This window comes from Topomyia yanbarensis, chromosome 2, assembly GCF_030247195.1.
Source record: "Topomyia yanbarensis strain Yona2022 chromosome 2, ASM3024719v1, whole genome shotgun sequence".
Taxonomy (NCBI): Eukaryota; Metazoa; Arthropoda; class Insecta; order Diptera; family Culicidae; genus Topomyia; species Topomyia yanbarensis.
The window spans coordinates 144,029,169-144,056,696 of NC_080671.1; the positions used below are offsets into that span (position 1 = coordinate 144,029,169).

Below are 27,528 nucleotides of genomic sequence, written 5' to 3' on the forward strand. Positions count from 1 at the left end.
CATTATACTCACATGCACAGTTGGTGTAGTTAGAGCTGGAGGAGAATGCCGTACAACCAGCGTGACATGGACTAAAATACGTGAGCCCGTTGTTGCCGCAGACCGGTTCGACGTCGTACATGTGACACTCGCATCCAAAATTGCATGCTGCGGTTAGATTCACCTGGAAAGGTTCCACACTGTGTGCCGGAGAGCTGTTGTAATAGGGTATGGTGGTTCCGGCCATTTTCAGATTTTCGCATCCGAGGAAAAACAACAGCCCGTAGCACGACAGACACACTAGGTTGGACACCAGCACAAATTGAACTGCTCCCTTCGGTTTAAGCTGAAATCGCTTTAGAATACAGCCACCAATGAAAATGCCAATGCATGCTCCCGGGACAGCAATTGAGCCAGTGAAGACACTGGCCTGACTTTTCCCCAGGCTAAATTGCGTCTCTAGATATTTTGGCAGAAATACCACAAAACCAGATACAATCATCAGCTCCATACAGGCTCCTAAACAGGTCACAATGTACACCGGGTTGGATACTAGACGCCACATTGACAGGGGGATGTCTGTAAATGAGAAACAAAATGAAGCGTTATTTTACCAGCAACGAATTGAAATTCATTCAATTTCAAACATTCACAGAGGGGTTTCCTGCTCTTCCCCCAAAAACTGCATATGTACCTTTAATATCCTTTCCATATCCGGTATCCTCGTTTGACTTGTTCGCTCCTGACTGACCACCACTTCCGTTCCCAGATTGCTGTTGGTTATGCGTATGGTTTTGCTGCTGCTGCTGTTGTTGCTGTGATTGATTTTGCTGTGCCCGGGACAAACTACTGGAATTGTTGGCCGATAATTGCTGCAGCTGAGGCAGTTTCTGCTCAGCGATTCGAATTTTCTTCTTTTCCATGGTGAGAACCTACGCCAAGCAACGGAGAAAAAACAGCAATAAATCGGAACATTAGAGGCAATAAATTTGATGGAAACGATATCGATTAATTTGGGGGAGTTGAGTTATGAGTTGATGTTTTTTCGGGCGACACATGGAGAGAATGATTGATGCACCAACGGAACGAAAGATACTCCCTGTTGTTCGAATGGTTGAACTGTGTAAATCAGTTGATGATGCATTGGACTTACCTTCGGGAAAGAGAAAAATGGAATTGCCACTAGTATTAGTAGGATTCCGCAAACGAGGAAGCCACCCCACCACATGCCCACCCACCGGCGGTCATCGGGATCTGAAAAGAAAAACAAGAAGTACCTATGATAATTTATTCAATTTATGGTACCATAAATAACATTTTCAGGCAATAGATTTGTTGTTGATAGGACATTTGTTCACAAACGCACCGAAAATATCTTCGATAGAAGTATCAAGTATCAATGAAGGTAGAACGGAACTACGCTGGTAAATAACGGATAAGTGCGCACTGTATCATACCTGTCATCGCACCTATTCAATTTGTCGTGGAAATCAGACAAAACTGTCTGCATCTGAATAAGGAACCTACCTATATTAATATCACTGCCGGAGAACGAATCCATATGGAACGAAAGCAGATACGCTCCAAGTAAGAAACCTAACACAGGCCCGAAAGCAGCCATACTGTACATTGCACCTGTAAACAAAGTGAAAATCATTGATGAGTTTCAACGAACGAGGCTTCTTGCCCGGACGCACTCACCTATATACATGGAAGAACTTTCCTTCCGCACGTGATCATCGACGTAGGTTGTGCCCAGTGTGAATAGTGGACTTCCGCCCCCGCCGAGCAGGATTTGCGCTATCACGAACAGTATCACCGGCCCGAACGTGGACGCTTTGCTCTTCAGGCAGTTGTCGCCCCTGTAATGTATGTTAACGATGAGTCAGTCACCGCACAGAAAAAGTGATTGATGGTAACTCGAAAATCTTACCTGAGATTATGTGTAGTCAGCGGAGGGTTCGAGAGGCTATTGGATAACCGCCCCAGGCCCATATCCTGCTCTCGCACCGATAGAAGCCGACAAATATTGTCGGCGGTCTTATTGTCAAGCATTACACCAGGATTGGGTTCACCGGAAAAGTGGGGTATCATAAAAACCAATGAACCGATACCCATAATTACCGCACCTAAAAAATTGATCAAAATAAACGTCGGGTTATAAAATAAAACAACTTCTGCTTACCGATCCCAATCCACACCGGAATGTGCCTACGACTGCCAAGATAACTAACAAAAATAACAGTAATAACATTTCCGATCTCATAGCTCGATGCCACCAGACCGGACAGACTCGAGGGAATCTCAAACCGCTTCTCGATGGTTGTGATAACCGAGTTAATGTACCCGGAACTCAGTGCCTGCTGTAGGGTCACCAGGATGGACAGCAGTAACACAAACACTTTAATCCTGGCGAATTTCTGCAGTGGCAAAGGTCGACAGCTCAGAATCCCACAATCGCGGGTGAAGTCCTCACTACTGAGCAGCACATTCGGCAGAGGTTTATCGCGTTCCATCATCATGACACTGTTTGAGGGCTGCCGGCTGTGGCACTTGACCACGGTATCCATGGTGGCAGTGTTCACCGAAACCGGTAACGACTCCGTCTCGGTATCCTGGGGGATGTCGGCACTGCTGTCGTCGGTTTGGGCCTCCGAGTACAGGCCTGTCATCGCGTACATAGACTCATTCCGTCTGCGGAGAAAAAAGATTGGAATCAGAATTCGTAAGAAGCTATACTAACCCAAATTATATTAGATAAATATTTTCGTCCAGATTCATGAGGGTCACTACATATATATTTACTTATTTATTTATTCATTTATTTATTAATTCCTTTGTCTTTGGCGCACAGTTCCATCCGGCATCTTTCTTTTCGTTTTGGATTCGCTGACTTCGTTTTTTGGATCGATTCAAAGTAGATTGGCGCTAATGTTAATGTTTAGTCCATATGGAACAAACGTACTCAAGTGAACCTTGGGGAGTTACTGGTAGAACCGACACCTTAAGCTAAACCCTTTTTCTGAGTTACCACAGAACCAATAAAATTAAAGGTTCAAAACAGAATTCTTCTTTAGAATGTCCTCAGCAAGGCCTAATTTTATCAGTGCTTCAAAAATTTAATTTCATTCAAAATTATTGATTGCAAAACTTGGAAAATAAAGTGACTTCTTCTAGGTATTGCGGGTAAAACGACACTTCATAGGGGAAAAATCGACATCCTCTATAATTTCTTTTCTCTCCACTTTTTTATTAAAAATGTGATATGTGTCATAAAGTGTAAGCATGTGTACATAAGTATGTGATGCACATATGTGCTTTGTGGCTTCATCATGTAGTAAGGAGAGGAGACTTCAAAGTGTAGTGCTATAAACAAAATTCTTTTATATTATAGGATTATGTCTTGGTATGGCTATTCACAAGTAATTCTTCCGCACAGCATTGATATCTTCAGCGTCATTTTATTTCATAAGAGATTTGCTAGTGTTCTACATTCTGCTAATACAATCCATTCACTTATAAGTTACATACACTTCGCACAGCTACAGCTATCTTGTTGAAACGTTGATTTTCGGTACTCTGATCATCAAAGATCCATCGGGGTATACAAAAGATCATTGTCTCACTGTGATAAAGTTTATCTAGGACGAACCAAGAGATCACTAGAAATTCGGTTTGATGTGTTTTTGTAGGAATAGCAAAAGCTTCAATAGAATCTGATAAACAAAAATTCCAATTTTTGATTTTAATGTCTGCTATTACCACAGTGCGATAATATTATAAGTGAAGTATGATAAAGATTTCCAGCCTTTCGTAATGAATCACAAATATACCATCTAAACAGCGTGTCGGTCTTACCCCAACCAAATGGTGTCTGTTTTACCTTAACAGCGAATTTATTTATTTTTTTAAACATAACAAAAATTATTGAATAATTCAAACTCATCTTCAACGCATCCAGTTGATCATATGAAAGGTCGATAAGAATGGGTTCGAAAAATGAGGTGATTTAAAAATGATTTTTGTCCGATTACAACCTTAAAATCTACCAACAACATCTAACACCCAGACGAGCATGAACGTTTGTGTAGCCTACCATACACAGCCAATCAGTGTTACCACAAGTACAGATTTGTTTACAATAGTACAGATTTTTAGAATTTTTTGGCACAGATTCTGTACGGTACAGGTTACAGAATTTTGTGAATAAGGTCAAAATGGTACAAATTACTAATTTCTAATAACAAGTAATTTTGAGAAAGTATGTACAGAATCTACAAAGGAGCTCAGTACCTCAGCTTAGTTGACATAAACGAAAACATACAATACATATACTTTAGGCAGAGGAAATTGACGCAGAAGAATTTACAATCCAGATGGAAAACAAAAAAAAACAGTTCGATTATTGGTATGGAGTTCTTTAATTATTAATGGTGGAAGAATAAAATTGATTTGCAAAGGATAATGCATAAAACGATCAAATTAACCAAACGTTATTATAAAACGAGTAACTTTTTTATTGGTACAGATTTTATCAAAAAAAAATAGTACCAATGGAAAAGATTTTTTCACTCCAGGTATAGAATTAAATGTGGCAACACTGCAGGAATCATGGTAAATTGCAGACGTTCCCTTTCAATTTTTCTTGCCATTATTAAAGTTAGTATGTTATTATGGTATGTTACATAATCATTAAAGCGACCAGGCCAACTGAGCAGCATACAAAATGAACATGATTCAAAATTATACGGCAATCAAATTATTCATTGACCAATTTAATCGACGAATCAGTTTGAACCTTGAATGAGAAAGAAACGTGGACAATAGAGTGACAAGAAAAAAATGACCCCCTTCGGCCCACCCTTAGTAGATTCGTAGTTCCACCAGGAAAATTTGAAGCAAATCGGACAAGTCTAGCTACCGGACCAACGTGCCTGAAGTTTGCATGGGATTTTTCGACAATTTATGGGGAGAAAATCCACTAATGGAGAAAGATAGAAGTTAGGTGTCTTCTACAAAGCTGTAGAACAGGCATTTTGTAATAATTCTTTCGAACATCTCGGTACTTTATCTCTCTTCTATAAAAAGTTAGTGTTGGCGCCCTCTATGAGGTCACAGGTGGAACTAAAATATTCTTCTTTAGTCCCTAGATATAGTTCCACAACCCTTTGTGATTAGTTAGTTTAAATTTCCCTTAAGGGGGTCTAACAGCGGAAAATCGAAAAAATGCATATATTGGATTTCCAAGATAAAAAAAATATGCTCAAGAAAGGAATTTCTCAAATTAAACTTGGTTCGTTTGTTATAGCCCATCAAACTACCAAACTATCAATGCACTTTTTAAGTCAAGAATTCTGAAATAAACGTTCGAAACCAGTTTTTTCACGGCCAAGATCACATTATTTCGTAATCGTCAACTTTAGAGGTTCGATGTCTTCGTAGAAATTATACAATATAATACAGAACATCTCTTGAAAAAAATAATATTGGCGTTTAATCCTCCTGGAAATGTTTACGGAGAATGAACTCAATACATTATTTAGAGGCTTGGTATCTTCGGTAAAGTTGTTGAAAATAATATTAGAAACAACTTTTTCGAAGACATAAAAATCTTCAAATCTTCATAAAAACCGACCCTGATGTACTAGAAATACATTCAAGATTTTCTGTTTTGTTGTGCAGTCTCATTTTACGACCCTCCAATCACTTTTATTGACCCTTGAAGTGTTTTATTTTTTTTTTGGTAAACAGTGTTATGAAAAATCACAAAAGACATAGGGAACATGGTTAAAAAATTTGGCTCTACAGATGTTAAAATATTTGAAAATATTGAACAACTAAAGTGTGCAAAGTAGCCCCACATATCCAAAGTAGCACCGCGCGACGGTATTGAAAATATATGTTAAGCTATCGCTATGGGCTATGCTAAATAAACTAATTAATAAAAGAACGTTTTCTGGGCTACTCTGGTCTTTGATACGCTGAACTAAATGTTTTTTTTTTTCGCCAAAAAAAGATTCTTAGCATGAAAAAATTAGAAAATGGCGCGGCTTCTAATATTGGTTAACCATCGAATCGCTTTCGAACAATAGGCCAATATGTTATTAAGTTTGGATTGCGGCGAAGTTTTACTGTATTGATTTTGTAGGCTTTTTCGGCAAATTAAAGACAAAGAGAAACGAAAGATACGAAAATTGAAAGCCGGATGGATTTTCTAGAGAGAATCAGTTGTAAACAGACGTTCTATAAACATTCCTTATTTTAAATAGCGTTTGCGTTAAGCATGATATCGCTACAAACCATCCCAAGTTTTGAAACAAACACACATCGATTTTTTAAGCAAGTAACGCAATTTCCCTTACTAATTTGATTCCAAGCCCTTTCATTCAAGATCTAACTATTAAAATAAACTATAAAAAGAACTGTTAAAAAATCTGATCAATCGGCTCATCGTGCGCATCACTAACGCTACTGTAAGGAAATGGTTCGGTACAACGGCCGGCAAATTAAACCATTTTGGAATGAAAAAATCAACATTCTTTAGCAGTGGTTTGAGTATGGCGTGGACTATATACCTAAAAAAATCACGAAAACAATATCCCGGGAATCGGGAATCCCGGGAAATCCAAAATCCCGGGATTCCCGGGAAATAAATTCCCGAGATGGAAGCTCTAGTATCAAATCAGCACAGATTTATCGACATCCTGTATGTATTATTGCCAAATAAGAGCAGAATTGGTTCACAAATAGAAAAGTTGTTCATATGGCGTTTTAAAATATTATATAAGGACCAGCTTGGAGCTACTTTGCACACTTCTTGAATTCGATATAAAATAAAAATTAACCAATTTTATTTACTTTTATTGAAATATCATTAATTCATGCTGATGTTTTTTTTAACAATAAAACATAACCCATTTCTCAAGTTATGCACTTTTTAAGTCAAGAATTCTGAAATAAACGTTTTTTCACGGCCAAGATGACATTATTTCGTAACCGTCAACCTTATAGGTTCGATGTCTTCGTAGAAATTATACAATATAATACAGAGCATCTCTTGAAAAAAAAAATTATTGGTGTTTAATCCTCCTGGAAATATTTACGGAGAATAAACTCAATACATTATTTAGAGGCTTGGTATCTTCGGTAAAGTTGTTGAAAATAATATTAGAAACAACTTTTTTGAAGACATAAAAACCTTCAAATCCTCATAAAAACCGATCCTGACGTACTAGAAATACAATCAAGATTTTCTGTTTTGTTGTGCAGCCTCATTTTACGACCCTCAAATCACTTTTATTGACCCTTGAAGTGTATTATTTGTTTTGGTAAACAGTGTTATGAAAAATGACAAAAGACATATGGAACATGGTTAAAAGATTTGGCTCTACAAATGTTAAAAGTATAATTAAACTAATAAAAGTGCGTCCTTTTGAAAATATTGAACAACTAAAGTGTGCAAAGTAGCCCCACATATCCAAAGTAGCCTCGCACGACGGTATTGAAAATATATGTTAAGCTATCGCTATGAGCTATGTCAAATAAACTAATTAATAAAAGATTTTTAGTCTTGCTGAAATATTGAAATAGAAATCAACGGAACGTTTTCTGGGCTACTCTGGTCGTTTGATACACTGAACTCAATGTTTTGGTCGTTAAAAAAAAGATTCTTAGCATGAAAAAATTAGAAAATGGCGCGGCTTCTAATATTGGTTAACCATCGAATCGCTTTCGAACAATAGGCCAATATGTTACTAAATTTGGATTGCGGCGAAGCTCTACTGTATTGATTTTGTAGGATTTTTCGGTAAATTAAAGGCAAAAAGAAACGAAAGATATGAACATTGAAAGCCGGATTTGGATTTTTGTAAACTTACAGAAAACCTTCCATCATGCCGATATGAGTATGTCTAACACTAGTTTTCCATTCCAAGTTTCGTTTCGGCAGACTTTTCAGCCAGGTTTTAGTAATATACATGGATATTGCATGGTTAGCGTTATGAGGCTACTAAGTATCCTTCCTGGCGGGGCTCGAACATACGGCGGGTGGCTTATAAGGCCAACGGCTTAAGTTAACTTCCGAGGCCTGGTTTCAATGACCGACACTTTATACACAGACTAGCGATGTGTCAAAATCTACAGCCAAACGAAATGTCAAAAAGTGCAGCCAAACGAATACGAGAATTTTGTGAGCGGAAGTATAGGAGGAAGCCCATGCAAAGCTTATGGGATATTCCGTGATGCGAGTTTATATTCATGGTTGCTAGTGTTACTGCTTCTGTCTCCGCAAATCTGCGTATAAAGTATCTGCAGTATGGACATCGCACTACGAGTTGTCTTAGCATAGAACGATGAAATAGGATTTCTTGTCAAAGACATGCCTGATTATTCATTTCATTTATTTAGTTTAACATCAATTTCATGATAACACTGAATCAACAATTTGCCTCCACAATACACTCAGGTTTTTTTTACGCGGGGGATACGAGCCGCGTAAATGAAAACCGCGTAAATGAAAACCGCGTAAATTTCAAAATCCGCGTAAATGAAAACCGCGTAAATTTCAAAATCCGCGTAAATGAAAACCGCGTAAATTTCAAAATCCGCGTAAATGAAAACCGCGTAAATTTCAAAATCCGCGTAAATGAAAACCGCGTAAATTTCAAAATCCGCGTAAATGAAGACCACTTAAATTTAAGAATCCGCGATAAAGGGAACCTCATTGATGGATACCGCGTAAATTCCAAAATCCGCGTAAATGAAAACCGCGTAAATTTCAAAAACCGCGTAAATGAAAACCGCGTAAATTTCAAAATCCGCGTAAATGAAAACCGCGTAAATTTCAAAATCCGCGTAAAAAACCGCGTAAAAAAATACCGCGCAAAAAAAACCGCGTAAAAAAAAACTTGAGAGTACTCGATTTGTAGCTGCAGCTCTCCAACGTCGGTTACACCCAACACTCGCCAAATCACATTCCACCTGGTCCACCCATCATGATCTCTGCGCTTCTCGCCTTCTTGTACCAACCGAATCATTGGCGAACACCACTCTTTCTTGGCCGTAGTTTCTTCTGAAGCCCATAATAGGCCCGACTTCCGCTGATGATGCGTCTTCGGATTTCACGGCTCACGTTATTGTCAGCCGTTAATAAGGATCCTAGGTAGACAAAATAGTCCGCTACCTCGAAGGTATCCCCGTCGATCGTAACGCTGTTTCCTAGCCGGTTCCTATCGTTTCCGGTTCCGCCTACCAGCATATACTTTGTTTTGGACGCATTTACCACCAGTCCGACATTCGCTGCTTCGCGTTTTAGGCGGGTGTACAGGTCGGCCACCGTACCAAATGTTCGGGCGATAATGTCCATGTCGTCCGCGAAGCATACAAATTCGCCGGATTTCGTGAAGATCGTGCCCCGGCTGTTGAGCCCGGCTTGTCGCATCACACCTTCCAGAGCTATGTTCAATAGTAGACACGAGAGTCCATCACCTTGTCTCAGTCCCCGTCGAGATTCGAATGGACTGGAAAGTTTACCCGAAATCCTTATGCTGTTTTGTACACCGTCCATCGTTGCTTTGATCAGTCGAGTCAGCTTCTCGGGAAAGCTGTTTTCGTCCATGATTTTCCATAGCTCTACGCGGTCGATACTGTCGTATGCCGCCTTGAAGCCGATGGACAGGCTTTGGGACCCGGTATTCACGGCATTTCTGGAGGATTTGCCGTACGGTGAAGATCTGGTCCGTTGTCGACCGGTCATCGATGAAGCCGAGCATGCCTGATTATATCACTGGGAAATGACATCCATATCACGCTTTCGACGTGTGTAAAAAATAACACTGTCGTTTTGAAAAGCTAGTAGAGGCCGACACAACGATCGAGTAGCATCGCTATACGGGTCTTGCTTGGATGCAAGTTTGGGTAGAATGATGATCCACGCGTGCGATGGTAAATTGCAACGTATATTTATTTAAATATTTACACAGATTTTGTAAAAACAAATGTGCCGGTTTATATGTCGGTTAATTAATGCTTCATGGTTCAAACCATGAAAAAGTGACATTATCATTCATTGAATATTCTATCTAACTCCGTATTAGCCAAATATTTTCTTGTGCTGAGTAACTTAACTACTGAGAATTCGACAGTGGGAAGTATTATGGTTTCCACAGACTGATTGTTGATTACTGCGTTCCGGATAACTCTGCGAGTAGGAAGTCAGAAAAAATACTTTCTAGGCTAGTTCATTATCATATCGATTGATTGATTAGTAAAACAAGAAACGATCAAATCAATTCACTAAATACACATTTAGGTCAAATATGGAATCGGCGCGGGTTTAGATATGATAGGCGGCGCAGCACAAAAAGGCAATCGGCACGCTGGCCATTTTTACCTGAAATCGGCGGCGTGTAAAATTCATCGGCGGCGGCGTGCTACGGCGCCGCACACCTCTAATTTAAAGTACTAATCAACTAACGTAATACAATTTGTCTTCAAATGCGCTACATAATCGTACTAATAATCAACTCATTATCAAATGAATAAATTTGATTTCTTGGAAAAGTCATGGGGTGTCGGCTTAACCCATAGGGTTAGTTTTATCCGCAATTCCCCTACTTTGGTTCTGCGTTGCTACTATGTAATTGCATATTAGATGGTATGAGATTCTGTAGTTAGATTCACAAAGAACGCATGACTCAGCGCACTGCATGGTAGCCATTTAATAATTGACAGAGTTTTTTTCTAAATCACTAGCCACGTAGATTGTAGATTGTGTCAACAGTTGCAGTGCTTGGTTGAAGCCCAAGACCGGATCTATTCGTTTTCCAAACTTATTAAAATTGACAAAGCAGGCTCGAAATCAACAAAGTCTACGCTCTGGCCAATTAGTCGACCCATATACTTTTAAAGCAGTGTGGTTTCCAGTGGCTGAAAACTCCCGAAGTATTTCAGCAAAGAATTGTCCCACCGGGTTTCTGTTCCCATGTCGTAATGTCGGCGACTAATAACAGCTGTGGCTGTGATCTACTAGGAGGTTGGTAAACGTCTATTATATAAGATAATATGCTGAGAAATGCTTTACAATTTTTCTTTTGGCAAAACCAATCTAAAGGTTGTGTGGTTTCCGGCGGGTTAAAGTATCTCAGCCAAGAATTGATCCACTGGGTTCCATGTCATAAGAGGCGACCGAAAACAGGAATCCTTAGGTCAAGGTGTTTCTCCATGCCGAGGACTGAGTGGCTAGTAGAACTAAAATATGCCAGTCACGCACGGAGTGTCGTGGGTCTTACCCTTGCTGTGCGAAGCGAATCTCTGACATAGTACATGCTTTATTTCTTCGCAAATCGAGGCATCCAAATGATAGTCTCGTCCCTAATACCAATTTCGGGTTTCGCTATAGACGATTATAAGCTAACGTGTTTAGTATCTGCTAGTTGCTGTGTAATAAGTGCTGTTGATGAAATGTGTAGTGCTGTGATCGAGTGTTAGAACAGAGAGAGAGAGAGAGAGAGAGAGAGAGAGTAGCACCAATTAGTTTTCAGCATAAACGTACATCAGCTATGAATCTATCCCGCCTCATGCAGGAAGGAAAAGCTTCCATAGCTTTGGTTAACCCTCGAGAAGTCGCGCTTATGGTCCACTGAACGAGCAGGCGCTGGTGCCCTAAGACGATTTCGCTAGATTTTCAGAGCAGCGTGCACTAGCGCGACTGCAGGAAGGTTAAAGAACCGTATTTCCATGAAGGAAACTTTTACGTTGGAAAGCAGTTTTCAACAAAAATGGCACGACAAATCAACGTGAAATGCCTCATGCATGTCTACTTGCGAATAGTGCTATTTATTTTACATCCGACCTCACAACTCGCGATATTTGTGCTGTCACGGTCAATGTTGATAACATAAACAGGAAATACGTCTATTGTACGTACGCCCAACATTTGTACGAGCTGGCAGAGAAGAGATTTTATAAGTAACTCTCGGTTCTGACGGTATTACGCAACGAGATTAAATAAGCTACTTTTGAAAGCTTTCACGTCTCTTCGATTAAAACTACTGATGGTGAATATTCGTTTGACGGAGATGGAGTACTCAACTGTCTTTTTGACACACACTCTTTCCAGGCCCCTGAATTCTTTTCAGATAGTACTGATTCTTGAGATTTTGCTCGGAGAATTGTGACAACTGAATCGTTCCAACTCTATTTTAAGGACGAAATGAACATTTCAAGCATGTTTTGCAAAAAAAATTTACTTGTAGTCTTGCAACAGAATACATTCTATTAGCATGGAGGGAAAGGTGGCCGCGTTACTTATGAGTAGGGATTCGGGTTGTAAGTTTGTGCGAGCCCCCGTTCATGCAATGCAATATGCATATCAGTGGGAAAAATCTACTTCCACCATGTTAGACAGTCTACAATACGCATTTTCGCAAAAGCAATCAAGCTTACGATTTTTTCTCGATATTGAATGTGTTTTTGATAATGTGTCTTTCAAATCCATTTGGAGTGAGCGTAGCGTAGTTGGTAAATCGATTGCCTTTGTACGCAGCGCACCTGGGTTCGAGTCCCAACACCGCACATAGGGTTAGAAATTTTTCATAAGAGATTTTTCTAACCCGAAGAGGCGAATGACCTTAAGGTTAAAACCTCTATAATCGAAATAAAAAAAAATCCATTTTGGGAGCAGTACGAGGTCATGGAATATCTTTATATATCACGAACTAGATACACGCAATGCTTAGCAACCGACATCTGTGCTCATCGTTAAGTCATTTCGATTATAGAGGTTTTAACCTAAAGGTCATTCGCCTCTTCGGGATAGAAAAATCTTTTATGAAAAATTTCTAACCCTATGTGCGGGGTCGGGACAGCACACACATCTTCGACTTCGCTAACACGCAGATACTTGAGCGATTAAAAAACCAGGAGAGCAAAACAACCGCTGAAATGTTCCATATCGAAACGCTGGGGGAAGATAAAACCGTAAACCTCCAGAGAGAATGTGGAGCGTTCTGCACAACGTATGATGGACTGGTAACCAAGCTTCGACAGTGTGTGGATAGCAAGGAAAGCAGACAGCCGAATAGGACAAATCGTTCGTCAGTCGGCAGAAGATGTGAATGAATGGAGTGTGTTTGGAGCGATTTTATGTGAGTTTTAATGTTAATTTGTAATGTATTGTGAATGCATTTTAATTATTTGTGAATTATTTAAATTTGATGTGAATAATTTTTCGAAATAAATTTTTGTAGGCGTCCGACGAAACCTTGTCGCTGATGGCTTGTTGATGAAACATATTAAGCTTGGGTTTCCGACATATGATTTCGCCAATGATTATCATATAACGATCGCCGATATTTGCATTAGCACACTTTTTTATTTGATGCAGTAAGCCTTATGTGTTGATGAGCAATGGTGTCTTTATGTTGGATGTTAATCCAAATAAAACATCAATGGTGCTTTTCACGCAGCGAAGGATTACAACCGGAGCTCGTCCATTGCAGTTTTTTAACGCTGAAATTATTATCGCAGATCAAGCTAAGTACGTTAGGATAATTTTTGACTCAAAACTTGTTTGGACAGCTAACATCAATTTCATGATCAAGAAAGCTCGCATGGCCTTCGGCCAATGTAGACGGGCTTTCAGCAAATCTTGGGGACTCAAATCCAAGTACATTTAGTGAATCTACATAATATTTAAATAATTGCTTACAACACTTCAGAGAATGGTCCTGATGGCGGTGACTGATGCGTTCTCGACAACAACTACTGCTGCTCTAGAGGCATTCTTGAACGTAAAATCACTATATGTGTTTCTAAAACAAGAAGCACTTTCTTATGCATACCGTCTTAAGGATACTGGGCTCTGGATCAGTAACCCAATAAATCGTGCAACTAGCCAGATAAGACTGTGGCTCCAAATGATTACTTGGGGTGAGTATATACTTGCTTCAAATGACCGTACACACACTACACGTCCTTTTAAAACTTTCAATGTGAGAATACTTCCTCGCGAGAAATGGCTGTCTGTTGGATGGAGCAACAACTTCTAGAATACATAGTTTGTCACACTGGCGGTTCTTTGTTGGAGGGCCGAGCCAGTGCTGGTGTCTATTGTCGTCAAATGAGATTAAACCAATCTCATTCGCTTGGTAGATACTGTACCGTATTCCAAACAAAAATCTTCGCGATTCTGTGTGGCGTACAATCGGTACTTCAACAGGGAATTTGCCTAAAAGAATTTATTTTTGCTCTGACAGCCAGGCTGCCGTGAAAGCACTTAGGTCGGCAGATTCGAGATCGAAATTAGTATTTCAAATGCTATCTACCTTTTATGGGTACCCCGCCATTTCGGTATTACTGGAAATGAATGTGCGGACGAATTGGCTAGAGCGGGCACTACGACTGACTTCGTTGGTCCAGAACCAGTTTTACCACTTTCGATAAGTTGGATAAAGCACATGATTCGCTCTTGGGCTGCATCTGAACATGCCAGCTATTGGCGTAGCTTGTAAACTAGCCTTTAAGCGAAGACTTTTCAGCCGGATGTGGGTCCGAAAATGTTAAAGAATTTGCTGCATTTTTCCAACAAGTAGCTTCATTCCATATAATATTGTTGCAAAATCTCACAAAAATTACCAGTGCATTGGTTCGATAGTAGATTCGATTGATTGTGCTTAAATTTGAAGCAGACCACGCTACCACGGACATCAACATCAAAAATCAATAACCCATTCCTAACTAGTTGAAAGTTCTCAATCAAATAGAGCCACTAATATTTTATTATTTAATTTATAAACAATAACGGTCTAGCTTAAACTTTCATGTATTGGAAAATCGAAGGTCCAATTAAACCAATTAATTCCTTAGCCACGATCAACGACTTAAAGGCAGAAATCGGCGTGGCACTTTTAACACGAAATAGTGACGAAGGTCTCACGCCACCGAGGTCGACACCAGACAGACGGGAAGCGCTATGCCATGTTCGTGGTTTCATTTAATGTGTTCGATAGTAATACAAATGGTGTGTCATGTGTGTCGCTACACTACTTGAATGGAATTCAATGTGCTGCTTTGGCAAAGGCGTTGCTTGCACTAACGTTGGTAGACTGATCATCGAAGCCTTTTAATTGGGCCCAGTGGTACTTGGAAGGCCGCCAGCGTTTTGCTCCGGAAATCGAATTCAGAACTTAATCCCCCGGCTTGTTGGCTGAGTGGGCGGATGTGGGTTGTGAATGCCTTTCGTTGATGACTATGGGCATGGTATAAGTAGCTATTACGTAGCTAATGGTTAAATTATGGGTAGCAATTTAAAGGATTTCCCGTTAACTATATCGATTTTCCGAACTGTCAAACAATTATGTGATTTCTATTCATTTTATTTATTTCTCCTTTAATTTCGAGTTAGCGTATTTTTCATATTAGAGCACATCAAAAATCCTTTAAATTCACGATTTTGTAATACATATTTGCACCGAGATTAGAACAAAACCACACTCACCTGTGACCTTTCCGATGTGCGTTATTGTTCGACGACCCTCCGTCGTTTGCCGTGGTGTTTGAGGATGTCATCTTCATTTGGATGTAAACTAGAATCGTCGACACACGAAAACGCCTCTGCTCCACTGTCCCTGGTCAGCACTATGTATGGAACAGGTCAAAACAGCTGGCGGTATGAATTTGTTTGTTGGAGTTATTTTTCAAATGGCGCTGCACAAGTTCCAGCATCCTTCGGAATATACTCGCACTGATTGAATAGCAAAGTCTAGATTTCTGTTACGTTGCAGCGACCTGGAAATCACGAGAAGAAGGAACGAGAATGAAGGTGGTTAAATTAAAATTTGTCTTTCCACGAAAAATTGGTTGATGAGAAAATCATTTAGGAAATTGAGAATGACATGGTTTAAGGTTAGCATAAACGTAGTAGCGGGTGGTAACCATCTACGTTTCACGCGAAACACGATGTTTATATTTAAGTCAAACGGTATTTTGGATCCACACGCGCGGTAGATGAACGAAAAGGAAAATGATAGAATTAAATTGTAATCAGGCGTTAGCCACATCACTAGGTTTGTTTGACTATCAAAACAGGAGATCATGTTCGAGATATTACATACGTCTACGTTAAGTGATTGATGGTATCTTCAATCAATCGATTTTTCATTAGTGAACCATAGACACTATGTTTAAGGAAAATGTATATTGCTTCAGTGGTTATTACTTATTGAACATACTTAATTATTTAGCGAATATCACATTTATCGCAAAACAACACACTTTATCGAAGATATATAGTACAGGAATAACGATTGGTTCCATAGCAGACAATATTTTTTTTTGTTTAACTAGTTTATTATTTGTGATAAAATGAAAGCAAGACCCTCCATGAAACAGCAATAATGTTCAATAGATGAACATTCTATTAAAATTTTCTAAAGAGCAGTGTTCCTTAATTCGGAAAAGAACTCAGCTTAAACCGTTGCTTCTAAAAAACTGGTGGCTGCCTTTCACTAGCTAATGGGTTGTTTCTTCATTCGTACTATTTGTTCCTCTGTAGCTATATTTCCAGTTCGACTAATTACTTTATTCCTTTGTTGTTAGTATCACTTCAGAATTTCATTTTCTTGTGATGTTCAACAATAATGGTCCTTTACAATTGAAATGAATTTAGAGTTAATTAAATATAAGTGAAAAGATTCTGGAGCTCTATTGAATTGGAGTGTCAATCCTCATTGCATATTCCTAGGATTGCAATTACTTGTTTCGAAGGAAATTCCAAAACAGGAAGTGCTTACAAAAAGAATAATTATATTCACGTGTTCTTGGAGCTTGTTAAATACAATTTCACGGAAAGCCTATTTAAAACAATTCCTAACAAGAGCTATTTGAATAAATAGTTGTTGAAAATATCATAACATGAAAGGAATGTTTAGTTCTTATTAATCGATTGGCATTCAGTATTAATTTATTTGTAAAGATGACGTGGGATACCACCTATCCACATTTATAGCCTAGCTGACATTAAACATTTCACTAAAAAAACACACCCAATATCTGCGAGTGAAAATCAAATGGAAAACAAGCGGCTGCATTGGGGGAAAAATGCCCATCTCCATCTCTGCCTCTGTGGTTCATCACACAAGCCGCTTGGCATCACGAAAAACCAAGTTATGATTGATTTACTTTGGACTGGTTTCGGTTGTGTCATTTTCCCACCAATCCCAAATTTGTTTTTTATTTGTATTTGATTCATTAATTGCTTCGGCAATTCAATGATGCGTGAGCCGGATGCTGCAATTTCGATCTGTGCTATACAAACACCCTGAACTTTACTCGATATTCGATAACATTTCAGTCATTAATTTTGAATCATTTTACTGGTTATTTATGTATCCGGTTGAGCTCGTCACGGCTACGTGCTGTAATTAATCAACGTGAGGCAAGTGCATCCGACTAGCCGGGCAATTAAAAATGTTCAGGTGTCCTTTCAAATTACTTTGACTTTTTTGTCCGAATGCAACGTGTCAGTCGAAGGGAAAAGATTCAATCGGCTATAGCATTTATTTGGTAGCGATTATTTTGGTAGCAAAAGTGAAGTAATCTGGCAGTAGTACCACATAAAAACAAATTGTTGCAAAATATTTTTCTGGTGGTGTAAAACTATATCCTGGCGCTAGACGACAGACCTTGAACTGTATGACTAGGCTTTTTGAAATAACTGAGACATATTTTAGTTGAGCCTCCGGAATGCATCAACGGTGAACGAATTATCAAATATATCTTAGGTAAAGCTAAATATATACCTTTTACGAAATGAGGTCGAGGACTAGACTGTGCGTTTGCCATCAGATGGCACGTCTGATAATTTAAACGATTCTGATATTTAGTTTCAACAATATGAATAACTTCACGGAAACAAAATTCATTTGTTTTCTATATAATTCTTTATTTTTCTTGATTTTTTATATAATTTCTTAGTTTTCTCACAAACTGTAGTGTTTTGGGTGACTTTCGCAAAGTTACACCATTAGCGTTCTTCGCCGGTTACTCCCCCCCTCTCTCTCTCCTATTGTCTTGTCTCTCAAATGGAACCGACTTTTTACATTTTTCCATTTCCATTTTCAATATTAAAATAGATATTAATTCAGTCTGCTTCCAACAACCGACGACAAAGGCAACGAAAAGCGTTCAAATCCAATGAAAAAGTAGTTTTTTAGAGTTGTCCTACTGGAACTGTGTAGCTAGGGTCTAGGCTAGGGTCCCCATAAGAATCACTCACTACAATTGCCGACGAGACAGGAAATGTCACCCATTAAAACACTGCTTAAAACCAAATTTACACCTTTCCGATCCGATTCAGTGGCGGTTCAGTACCGTGCACGGACGGCCGTAATCTTTGCGCGCGGACCGCGATTCTGATAGTTAATTTTCGGTGTACGGTTCAGAAGAATAGAAAGTGAGTTCTGCCATATCACTAGAGTTCCCGGTCATGTCACCATGGAACGAGTTGTCTAGTGGATATGAGTGTTATTTTTGATTGGTTCAACTGAATGTATGGACTTAAGTTACTAGGACGAAGCTATACACAATGTCTAGTACATTTTGCACCTATATAGAAAGCACAGAATCTAAATTTTAGCAAGAATTTTAACTTTTTGCTAAAACTAAATGACTTAGTCTTACAGTATGTTTAGGAAAGTTGTTGTACTCTGTAAGGCCCTTCTTTTGGTTTGAACCGAAGATAGCGATGGTTTCAGTTTTAGCAAGATTTAAAATTGAACTTTTTAAGCTTGACTGTCTTCAATAAAGTTGTAGAAAAGAACATTTTAGACAAACTTGCTGAAGACACACAAGCTCTATCTTTTATACTTTGCATGAGAAATCCAAATGTATGCTTTAGGGTGTTCCTTAAAAAACGGGTTTATTTCTATAACTTGTGTAGTTTTTATTTTACATCAAAGTACCCTTTGGACAACTTGAAGATTATTTTAGGGCACATAATTTACTTTAAAACACCAACTGCTTTTTTCATTTCAAAGTTATGAGAACTTTTATAAGGTAAGGTGGGGCAAATCCGACCGTTGGGTAAACCCGACCCCCTCTGTTACCGAAAATCAGAAGCACTACGCGAACTAATATCAATATTCTCGTGTAGAGTATCGAAAATAATCATAATGGTGGTATGACAGAATTTCATTAGTGTACATTGAGATGCTCAAACGACAAAAAGTGTGTTTTTACAACTTTTGATTTGACTTTTGTGCATCATTGACTACAGGATATTTCTGATTGTTAAAGTGATTGCATAATAAATGTAAGTTGATTTAAATTCTTTGATTAAAGTCCTACAAAGTGCGTAGAAGAATTTAGTTCAATCTTTTTCATATTTTTTTTAGTTGCATCGTAATGAAAAATGACGCGGTGGGGCAAATCCGACCACTAAATATTGGGGTAAATCCGACCGCTTTTTTGCTAAGAAAATTTTTATTTTTCAAATTGAAATATATTTTTATTGTTATTATTTATTATTTTTATGCAAAATGCTTTAAATTTACAAACGAAAGACATAAAAACGTGATGATTATAGTATTCGTCGAGCAATTACTCCGATGCAAATGGGAATATCATTACGTGCTACTACTCGTGATTTTAGCATTCCAAGGTTGACATTGAACTCCATTTGCTACATGTTCCGATTCAATGACACAACTTTCATTGATTTATCATTAAAAAAAACCATAAAATTTGGATAATATCTGCACTAAATCAACCAAAAACATAGGGGGTCGGGTTTACCCCACCATTTTTGAAAACAGCAAAAAATGAACATTTTTGTAAAACGCTTGTATCACAAGATATTCCCAGGATCCAAATAAAATGCTATATATAGAAAGTTGCGCAGGAGTCTATTTGGTATATTTGGCATATAAACGACTAAAATGAGCATTTAACAGCCAAAACTATTTACTAAGTCGGATTTGCCCCACCTTACCCTATAATAAAAAAATATGACTTTTTCCAATATCACTATCTTCGATTACGGTACCGTTACTGTCATATGAAGCAGCATGCTTTCCAGTATAGATCATCAAAAATGGCAAATACGATGTTTCTCTTTATATCTTGCAATATTTACTCAAAAAATCGTTTAATTTTAACAAAATGTGTATATTACTTTCTAACGAAAGGAGGTAGAGGTACGGTATTTTGAGATTTAAAATCTGAATGAAGAATCAAAACCGCAAAACACCCTATTTTTTTGGTGAATTTCGTGTGAACTCAAAAGTACACAACATAGAGTTACAGTGTCTTTGACAATTTTTTTTTAAATTATATCTTCTTTAATCTTGTGGAAGACTATGAAACTATCTCGAACCATTAAAAAGTTAATTTTCTGATATTAATAAAGTTAGAACTACCCCATCCACTACTTAAAATAATGGAAAAGTGTCGTAAAGTGCAAAATTTTATCATGAAAACGAAACTATATCTTTTCTATTGTCCACAATGAAAGTAATTCGAACATACTACCAAGGGTCAACTCATGAAAACTAGAGATGGTCGGGTTCGGGTTTTTGGACCCGAAACCCGGATCCGACCCGAACCCGACGGGTTTCGGGTCGGGTTCGGGTTCTGTAAATTTAAGCTTCTCGGGTTCGGGTCGGGTTCCGGGTTTTCAAATTTGAAACTCTCGGGTTCGGGTTGGGTCCGGGTTTATGAAATCTTGGACTTTCGGGCTCGGGTCGGGTTCGGGTTTTTCAAATTAGAAATTATCGGGGTCGTGTCGGGTTCGGGTTTTGAACAAAACGACCTATCCATTTCATGACACTGTTTGCGTCTATACACAAAACGCAGTCTTTTTTGTAGTAGTGAATTATACTTCGTAATACGATGGATGACACATATAACCGTACCAAATATTAGCACCTCTGAATCGCTAGAATTCGTCGTATTTTCTGGTGCTCAAATATTGTATTTTTTCATTCTTGCATAAAATTCCGTCTCTTCAGATTTGCAAACTGCCTGAATTATTTAATTTTTTAAACGAACATTCATGAAAGATCATTCAACAATACGTGTTTCACATCTAAAATCTCTTTGCGTATTATTTTTCATGATAATTAGTAATAAACCAAGTCAACAGGAATTTATCTGAAAATATCGGTTCAACTTTCTATAATGGAATATAAATTTCGACAGGTACTTTAAAAGCGATACTTATGCCGCGGCTACTTTTTAATTTCCTTTTGAACAATTTTTTTTTCAAAAACCGGTCAAAAAGTATATTTATTCCGATGCTTTTTTGAAAACCAAACGCCAACACAAACGTTAAAAATACAGCAATATGTAGTAAACAGGTTGGAAACAGGAAGGCGTCGAAGGAATAGGTAGAGCCGGTGCATTGTACGTATATATAAAGTAAGTATGTTCCAGAGCCTGGGCTGCAGAAGATAACGAATCGAATGATGCGTCTTGCATAGTATATACAAATCATATTCACGAATGTGTTTTGACTCTTTCATCCGCAAAAGCAAAAATTACGATACCGATCCAAACGCATTTTCTAGTTACTTTGCTATAGTGCTTTGTTATACCAAATAACAGATACTATTATTCAGTAGAGTTGGAACTTATACAATTTTACACAAGTTTCTCGCTTACTATGTATCGATATTTTGCTTTTAAAAATATATTTTTTTTTTTTGAATTATGTACACATGACAAAACACTAACGCTAACGGTTTTGTGGGGTACATTTGTACCCCAAACAAACTTTAAGCAAGCACTGTTAAATTGGTCAAATGAAACAAATAGGTTGTACCTGCCTTCACGGAAGTTTAATAACCAAATTGGTTTATGATAAAGATTTCTTGCATTTAAAATAAACTGTAATGGAAAAATAAGGATTTGGACTCATAAATTTGGTGGTACTTTGGTGTCATTATGGCGGCTCAAATTTAAAAAGGGCACATTATTTTTTTAAAAGCAAGTTTTTTTCTAGAGACTGTCTTTGTTCCATCAGACCTAAACCTAGCATCACTTCCGCCAGGTTTCGTTGTTCATGACACTCATGTGGTGATGGGATAATAGTACCATTATCAAATCATCAAATATGATACAAGCACTTTCTGTCAGATTGTTCACGGGCTGAGCTGTTGCATGATCCGGATTCCTTCATGAAAATACATGTATTTCCACGAACTTAACGAAACGATCGCAAAAATTTTGTGTGTTCTGTTGAAGCAATTAACGGATTTTTTAAAGTTTGGAGCCGTTCCGAGAGCTCCATTGGAGATGTCAAAGCATCTCTATTGGCGCGCATACCTTATAATCTGAAGCATAAAATAACTTAGATACCCAATCATAGATCGTCCTAACGCTAATGACGGGACATCAAGAACACGTCAGAAAATGATTGATACCCTTCGATACAGGTTTGACCGTTCCAACCAGTAACGTGGGTGACGTCATGTAAACTGTCGAATACGAATTGCCATAGCTTAATTTAATTCATGTAATAAATTATACGAAACTGCCTTGCAGGAATGGTTTCTGATCAGAATCAGAAATCAGAAATTTTGGTTAATTACGACGGGCACGGTTGTTGGAAACTGTGACCATTAAGCTTTCTGTTTCCCCATGAGTTGGCCGCCGATTTAACTTAATTTTCGGTTAAGATATCAACGATTTATCAAGTTTCTCAGCACGTTACAAATTTGACGTTCAATAATAGTAAATATAAATGCGGATTCTACTCGGTAGTGATTTGTTTTTCCATAGGCAGATATAACTCAATGCGTATGGTGCTACTTCAGATTCGAGTGATTCTACTATTCTTAGATGAGTCAAGGGTCCAGGTCGGGTGCCTAGAATTAAAACTCTTCGAGATCTTCGGTTGATTCTCCGTATTAGCAAGTTGGATTCGGATCGGGCTTCTCAAATTTGAATTTTTCTGGTTCGGGTCGGGTTCGGGTTTTCAAATTTTAAAATTCTCGGGTCGGGTCGGGTTCGGGTTTTACAAAATTTTCATTCTCGGGTACGGGTTTTTAAGTTTTAAAATGTTCGGGCTCGGGTCGGGATCGGGTTTTTCAAATTTGATAATTTCGGGCTCGGGTCGGGTTCGGGTTTTTAAATTTTCATGCGCTCGGGTTCGGGTTCGAAAAAATTGAAACCCGACCATCTCTAATGAAAACCCAAATTTTAATGTAACTTCAGATCCTTTAGATGTTTTTCAGATTTTTTGAAGAACATATTCTTCTTATTCATTATTTGGTATGCCTTGTGATATAAGTGTGGTATAAAGCTGATGGTGTTGATAGGGGAGGGGGAGGGTATATAAGGGATAGATGCGGTGGTGGTCTGAGAGGGGTGCGCCCCTGTTAATAACTAGAAACCCTATATCGGTCGAAAACAAATTATGTCGGGCTTAGGTTGACGATTTTCAGAGTGTTTGCATAACCTTTCTATATGAAAAAGGCAAAAATGGGCCAACAATAAAAAAGTCAATTTTCGTTCAATTCTTTATTTCGAGATTACATTAAATCTCGACGTTTCATGCAAAGAAAGTGTAAACAGTTTTGCAGCATTTCGATATCACAGTGGTACCAGTTTGTGTGGAAAATTTATGTGTAGCCGCTCTTTTAAACCCGTAACTCTAGAACCGGGATTTCGATCAACACAAATTTCAATAGCAGCCGATGGGAAGGTTGTACCTTTCACTTGTGACTAAGTTTGTGTAATTCGGTCCAGCAATCTGAGACAAATGAGTGACATTTTTGACACATAGACACATACACACAAAACAAAAAAATGAAAATAACTAAATACCCACACAGCGAACAGGCGCAGTCGAGAAGCCAAGGTGGTGCTAGGAAAAAAGGACAAGAGCATAATCCCCTCCCGAAGTAATACCCAACGGTGGTCTCGGAAAGAAGAGGATACAGAAATACAAGAGGTTGAGGTTCAGTCGGTAGGCTTGCTAGAGAAAGAGCTGCAGTAAGAATCCGACAGTACCATGGCCAAGTCAGTAGTGGTCTCTTTTAAAGATTCCCTCCTCGATAAAAAACACACACCCACACACATACAGACTTTTTCCGATCTCGATGAATTGAGTAGAATGGGATTGACAGCTAAGTCCCAAAAAGTCCATTTCCGTCCAAACTTTTTTATTCGAAAATAACATCATCTCATTCATGCATTTTAAAGATATTTGGCATCAAAAATACTAATTCGATTTCTGAAATTTCATGTGCTCCCCCTTTTGAAAACATGTTTTTTCGGCTCTTATGGAGATTTCATATGTGACCGGATAATGCAGCCTATATTTCCGGAATCATATAACCGATCCGTACGAGAATTTATTGCCGTCTATGGGGATAATATTCCTTTCATTTGAGACTGACTTTGTAAAAATCGGACCAATCATCTTATCAGTTCATGAGCTTGCTATATTTGAAGGAAGGCCATTTTCTCGAAACTGCCTCAACATTTTACGATGGTCAATGTGACGAATGAGACTTCGAAAAGGAAGCGGTAAGGAAAGTATGATGAGGGGTGCATGTTACACCTTCTATTTGATACTTGGTTTGTGAAAATGTGTTCAGTTAACACTTAATAACCGATGTGACTTTAATTCTGGAACTTTCAGAATTGTTGATGGTGGATAATAACTTCAAAGAATCTTTAATAGGCCATCGGTGATCTAGATTTGCGAAACGAAGAAATTTGATGTCCATTTCAGTAGATTTTCAACCTCTGAGGTACTACGATTGTAACAGTTTAAATGAGAAATTCCTGTGTGACTGTACTAACCAACATATAACTCCGAAACCAAAAGTCACATCTGAATAAAATTCAAAAGCGTTTAACGGAGCTGTCGTATCTTTCATTTGAAATCAAGTTTGTAAAAATCGGTAAATAATTCGCTGACAAATAGATGGAACATTAACTTAGTAGTTTGACAAGTTCTCCGGGTGCGTCAAGAACTGTCATAGGCGGTCGATGTGGTCAAAGCTACTTCGATTGGTCATTAGCGATGTATACCCGCAAATCCAAGTAATTCTGCATACATTTTGATATGTATTGAATCATTTGGCCATCATGATGATACCAGTTTATATGGGAATTTGCTGTGTGACCGTACTTTTCAACCTGTAACTCCGGAACCAAAACTCCGATCTAAATGAAATTCAATAGCGACCTTTGGTGATGCTGCACTTTTCATTCGAATATAATATTGGTGAACTCGGTTCTGCCATCTCTGAGAAAAATGAGTGATTTTATTTAACACATACATACATGCTTACATATAGAGACATTTTCCGATCTCGACGAACTGAGTCGGTCCTCCGCGTCTCGGTTATAAAGTAGGAACTCGGAGTGGTTGCATAACCTCTCTATACGAGAAAGGCAAAAACTGTTCTCCTACTCAAGCAAGCAAGCAAACACATCAGTAGAGGTGATTACCTGTTCAATGTGCAAAGGATATGATGTACATCACACAGGCATGATGAGTTCGCAAAACAGATTGAAGATAGGGTAGAATTCCTCTTTCGAAATACTGAGAGTAAGTAGCGCCTAAGTGATTATTTTCCTCTCTTGGATTAGTTGAATTTTGTCTGCTGCGTAGGATACAGATTTAGGTAGCAGATTATTTTTTGTGGTTCAGATCGGTACTTCGTGGTACAATTGCATTAGTTATGGTAGTTGAAGTGTATCATTTGTTGTAGTAGTGGGTTATACGTCCAATTAAGGTACAAACCGCTTCCAACTATTTGTTTGTTAATGCATCACACTAAAATCACGCAACAATAAAAGTTTTATCCTTGAAATTTGCTATAATGCAAATTGAAATTTTTTTTTTAACATATTAACATCGCCCGTAGATGTTTTCATCGGTTTTTTAACAAAAGTAAGTATTCGAATATTAGTACATCGACTGAAACGAAAATCCGGTTTTAATTCGGATTTAGCTTTCGAGAAATATTGCAAATTGAGCGTAACAGCGAATCTCCTGAGTTTTGCGGTGTACGTCATAATTCAAAATATTGCGGAGCTAATGCTTTGAAATTTAGCACAATACTTTTTCACATAATTTCCCACTAGAATACTATTTGAACCAATTCTTAATTATGTCGGGCAAAAATAACCAAACCTGCCGTGGACGGGCATAGCGTAATTGGTAAATCGATTGCCTTGTGCGCAGCTCACCTGGGTTCGATTCCGATAATTATCTTTGTAGTACAAACTCTATTCTTCTAAACAGTAGTTTCTATGATCATTCTCATTATAATCCGGATAGTTTCGCACTTTATATCCAAATACTCCCATTTATTTTTTCTAATGAGTTAATAAACGAGGTCCGCAGTGGAGAATCCATAACATTTAAACAATTATAATTTTAGTCCAAACGTTTTTTGCGCGCTTTGTGCTTTAGGTTCTTCTCCTGATCGAATTTCCAATATCCACCATTTCTTAATAAAAGTACCATTTTACGGAAGCTTTGCATTAACATTTATTTTAAGATATTCATATTAAAATACACATTCTGATCCATCATTCCATCAAAGAAGACCAAATTTCTAGCACTTCTAGTTATCTTATAATACCCCATATAATAACTCCTCTGTCCCTGCGCTTAGCTTCTGATATAAGGCTTTTACGTCCAAGTCTGAGTTCGATTTTCTCCACTCGAAACAATAGCCGTTTGAGTCAAAGATGTTGAATTTGGACTCGTAGACAAAGTTTGCAATCTTTCCAATATTTCGATAAAATGTTTCAATGTTTTTTAGTAAATAAAAAATCAATTCAATATTAATTCGTCAAAAGGGCGAAAGTGTTTTTTGTAAACAAACTTGTTTCGCTTATTAGTCTGCTGCAGAGTGGAATTTCATGAAAAATATGCGTATATGTAAATTTTTACCCTTCGTAGAAGTAATTTCAATTGTTTTCTGCTTCGAAATTATAGTAAATTAAGAGAAACCATCAAAATAAAAATTTGTTTACAAATCTTATTCGCCCTTTTGCAAATTTAATATGGAATTCTTTGTTCTTTTCATTGATGAACGACTTCTTGCTCAGAACATAGGCATTGTAATTGTCCGTTCTCCATACATTACCAGAGCAGACTAATACTTAAGAGCTATGATTCAATTTATTTACCATGTATATAACATTAATTACTCGATTTTTTCACATTTTTCTAATTAAAAATTGTTTATCCCTCATCGTAAATTTTTAACAGTTCAAGTTTCTTGAAATATCTGCTCTACGTTTCGCCACATCAAAGTTTCTAAACGACATATTAAATACTTGGACGGAATCTTTGAGCAATTTTAAAGATTTCATGAAGTGATTTAGCTTCATTTTGGTGAATAATAATTTAATTTGATAAGAAAATGACTGATGATGATTCTACTAGTACATTTACAAAACAATACCTATATTAAATAGCGCAAACATTTAAGTATTTAACAATTTACGTCCATCGGACAATGAGTCTTAATGAACTAAGTTACAAATAATCAACCTTAAGTGATAACAAATGATTTCTAA

General features: G+C 37.9%; 1 protein-coding gene across 3 annotated transcripts in view; it reads right to left on the reverse strand.

Moving 5' to 3' along the window:
* Positions 1–27,528, reverse strand: part of LOC131681609 (solute carrier organic anion transporter family member 5A1) — a 194,511-nt gene that overhangs the window by 15,309 nt on the left and 151,674 nt on the right. For all 3 annotated transcript variants that reach the window (XM_058962503.1, XM_058962501.1, XM_058962502.1), the window contains 8 exons: positions 15,476–15,765; positions 2,165–2,673; positions 1,913–2,108; positions 1,681–1,841; positions 1,507–1,614; positions 1,133–1,233; positions 674–911; positions 13–558 (listed from right to left, as the gene is read on the reverse strand). In XM_058962503.1, coding sequence (XP_058818486.1) covers positions 13–558; positions 674–911; positions 1,133–1,233; positions 1,507–1,614; positions 1,681–1,841; positions 1,913–2,108; positions 2,165–2,673; positions 15,476–15,552 — 1,936 coding nt within the window. In that variant the 5' untranslated portion in view covers positions 15,553–15,765. The remainder of the gene's footprint in view (positions 1–12; positions 559–673; positions 912–1,132; positions 1,234–1,506; positions 1,615–1,680; positions 1,842–1,912; positions 2,109–2,164; positions 2,674–15,475; positions 15,766–27,528) is intronic.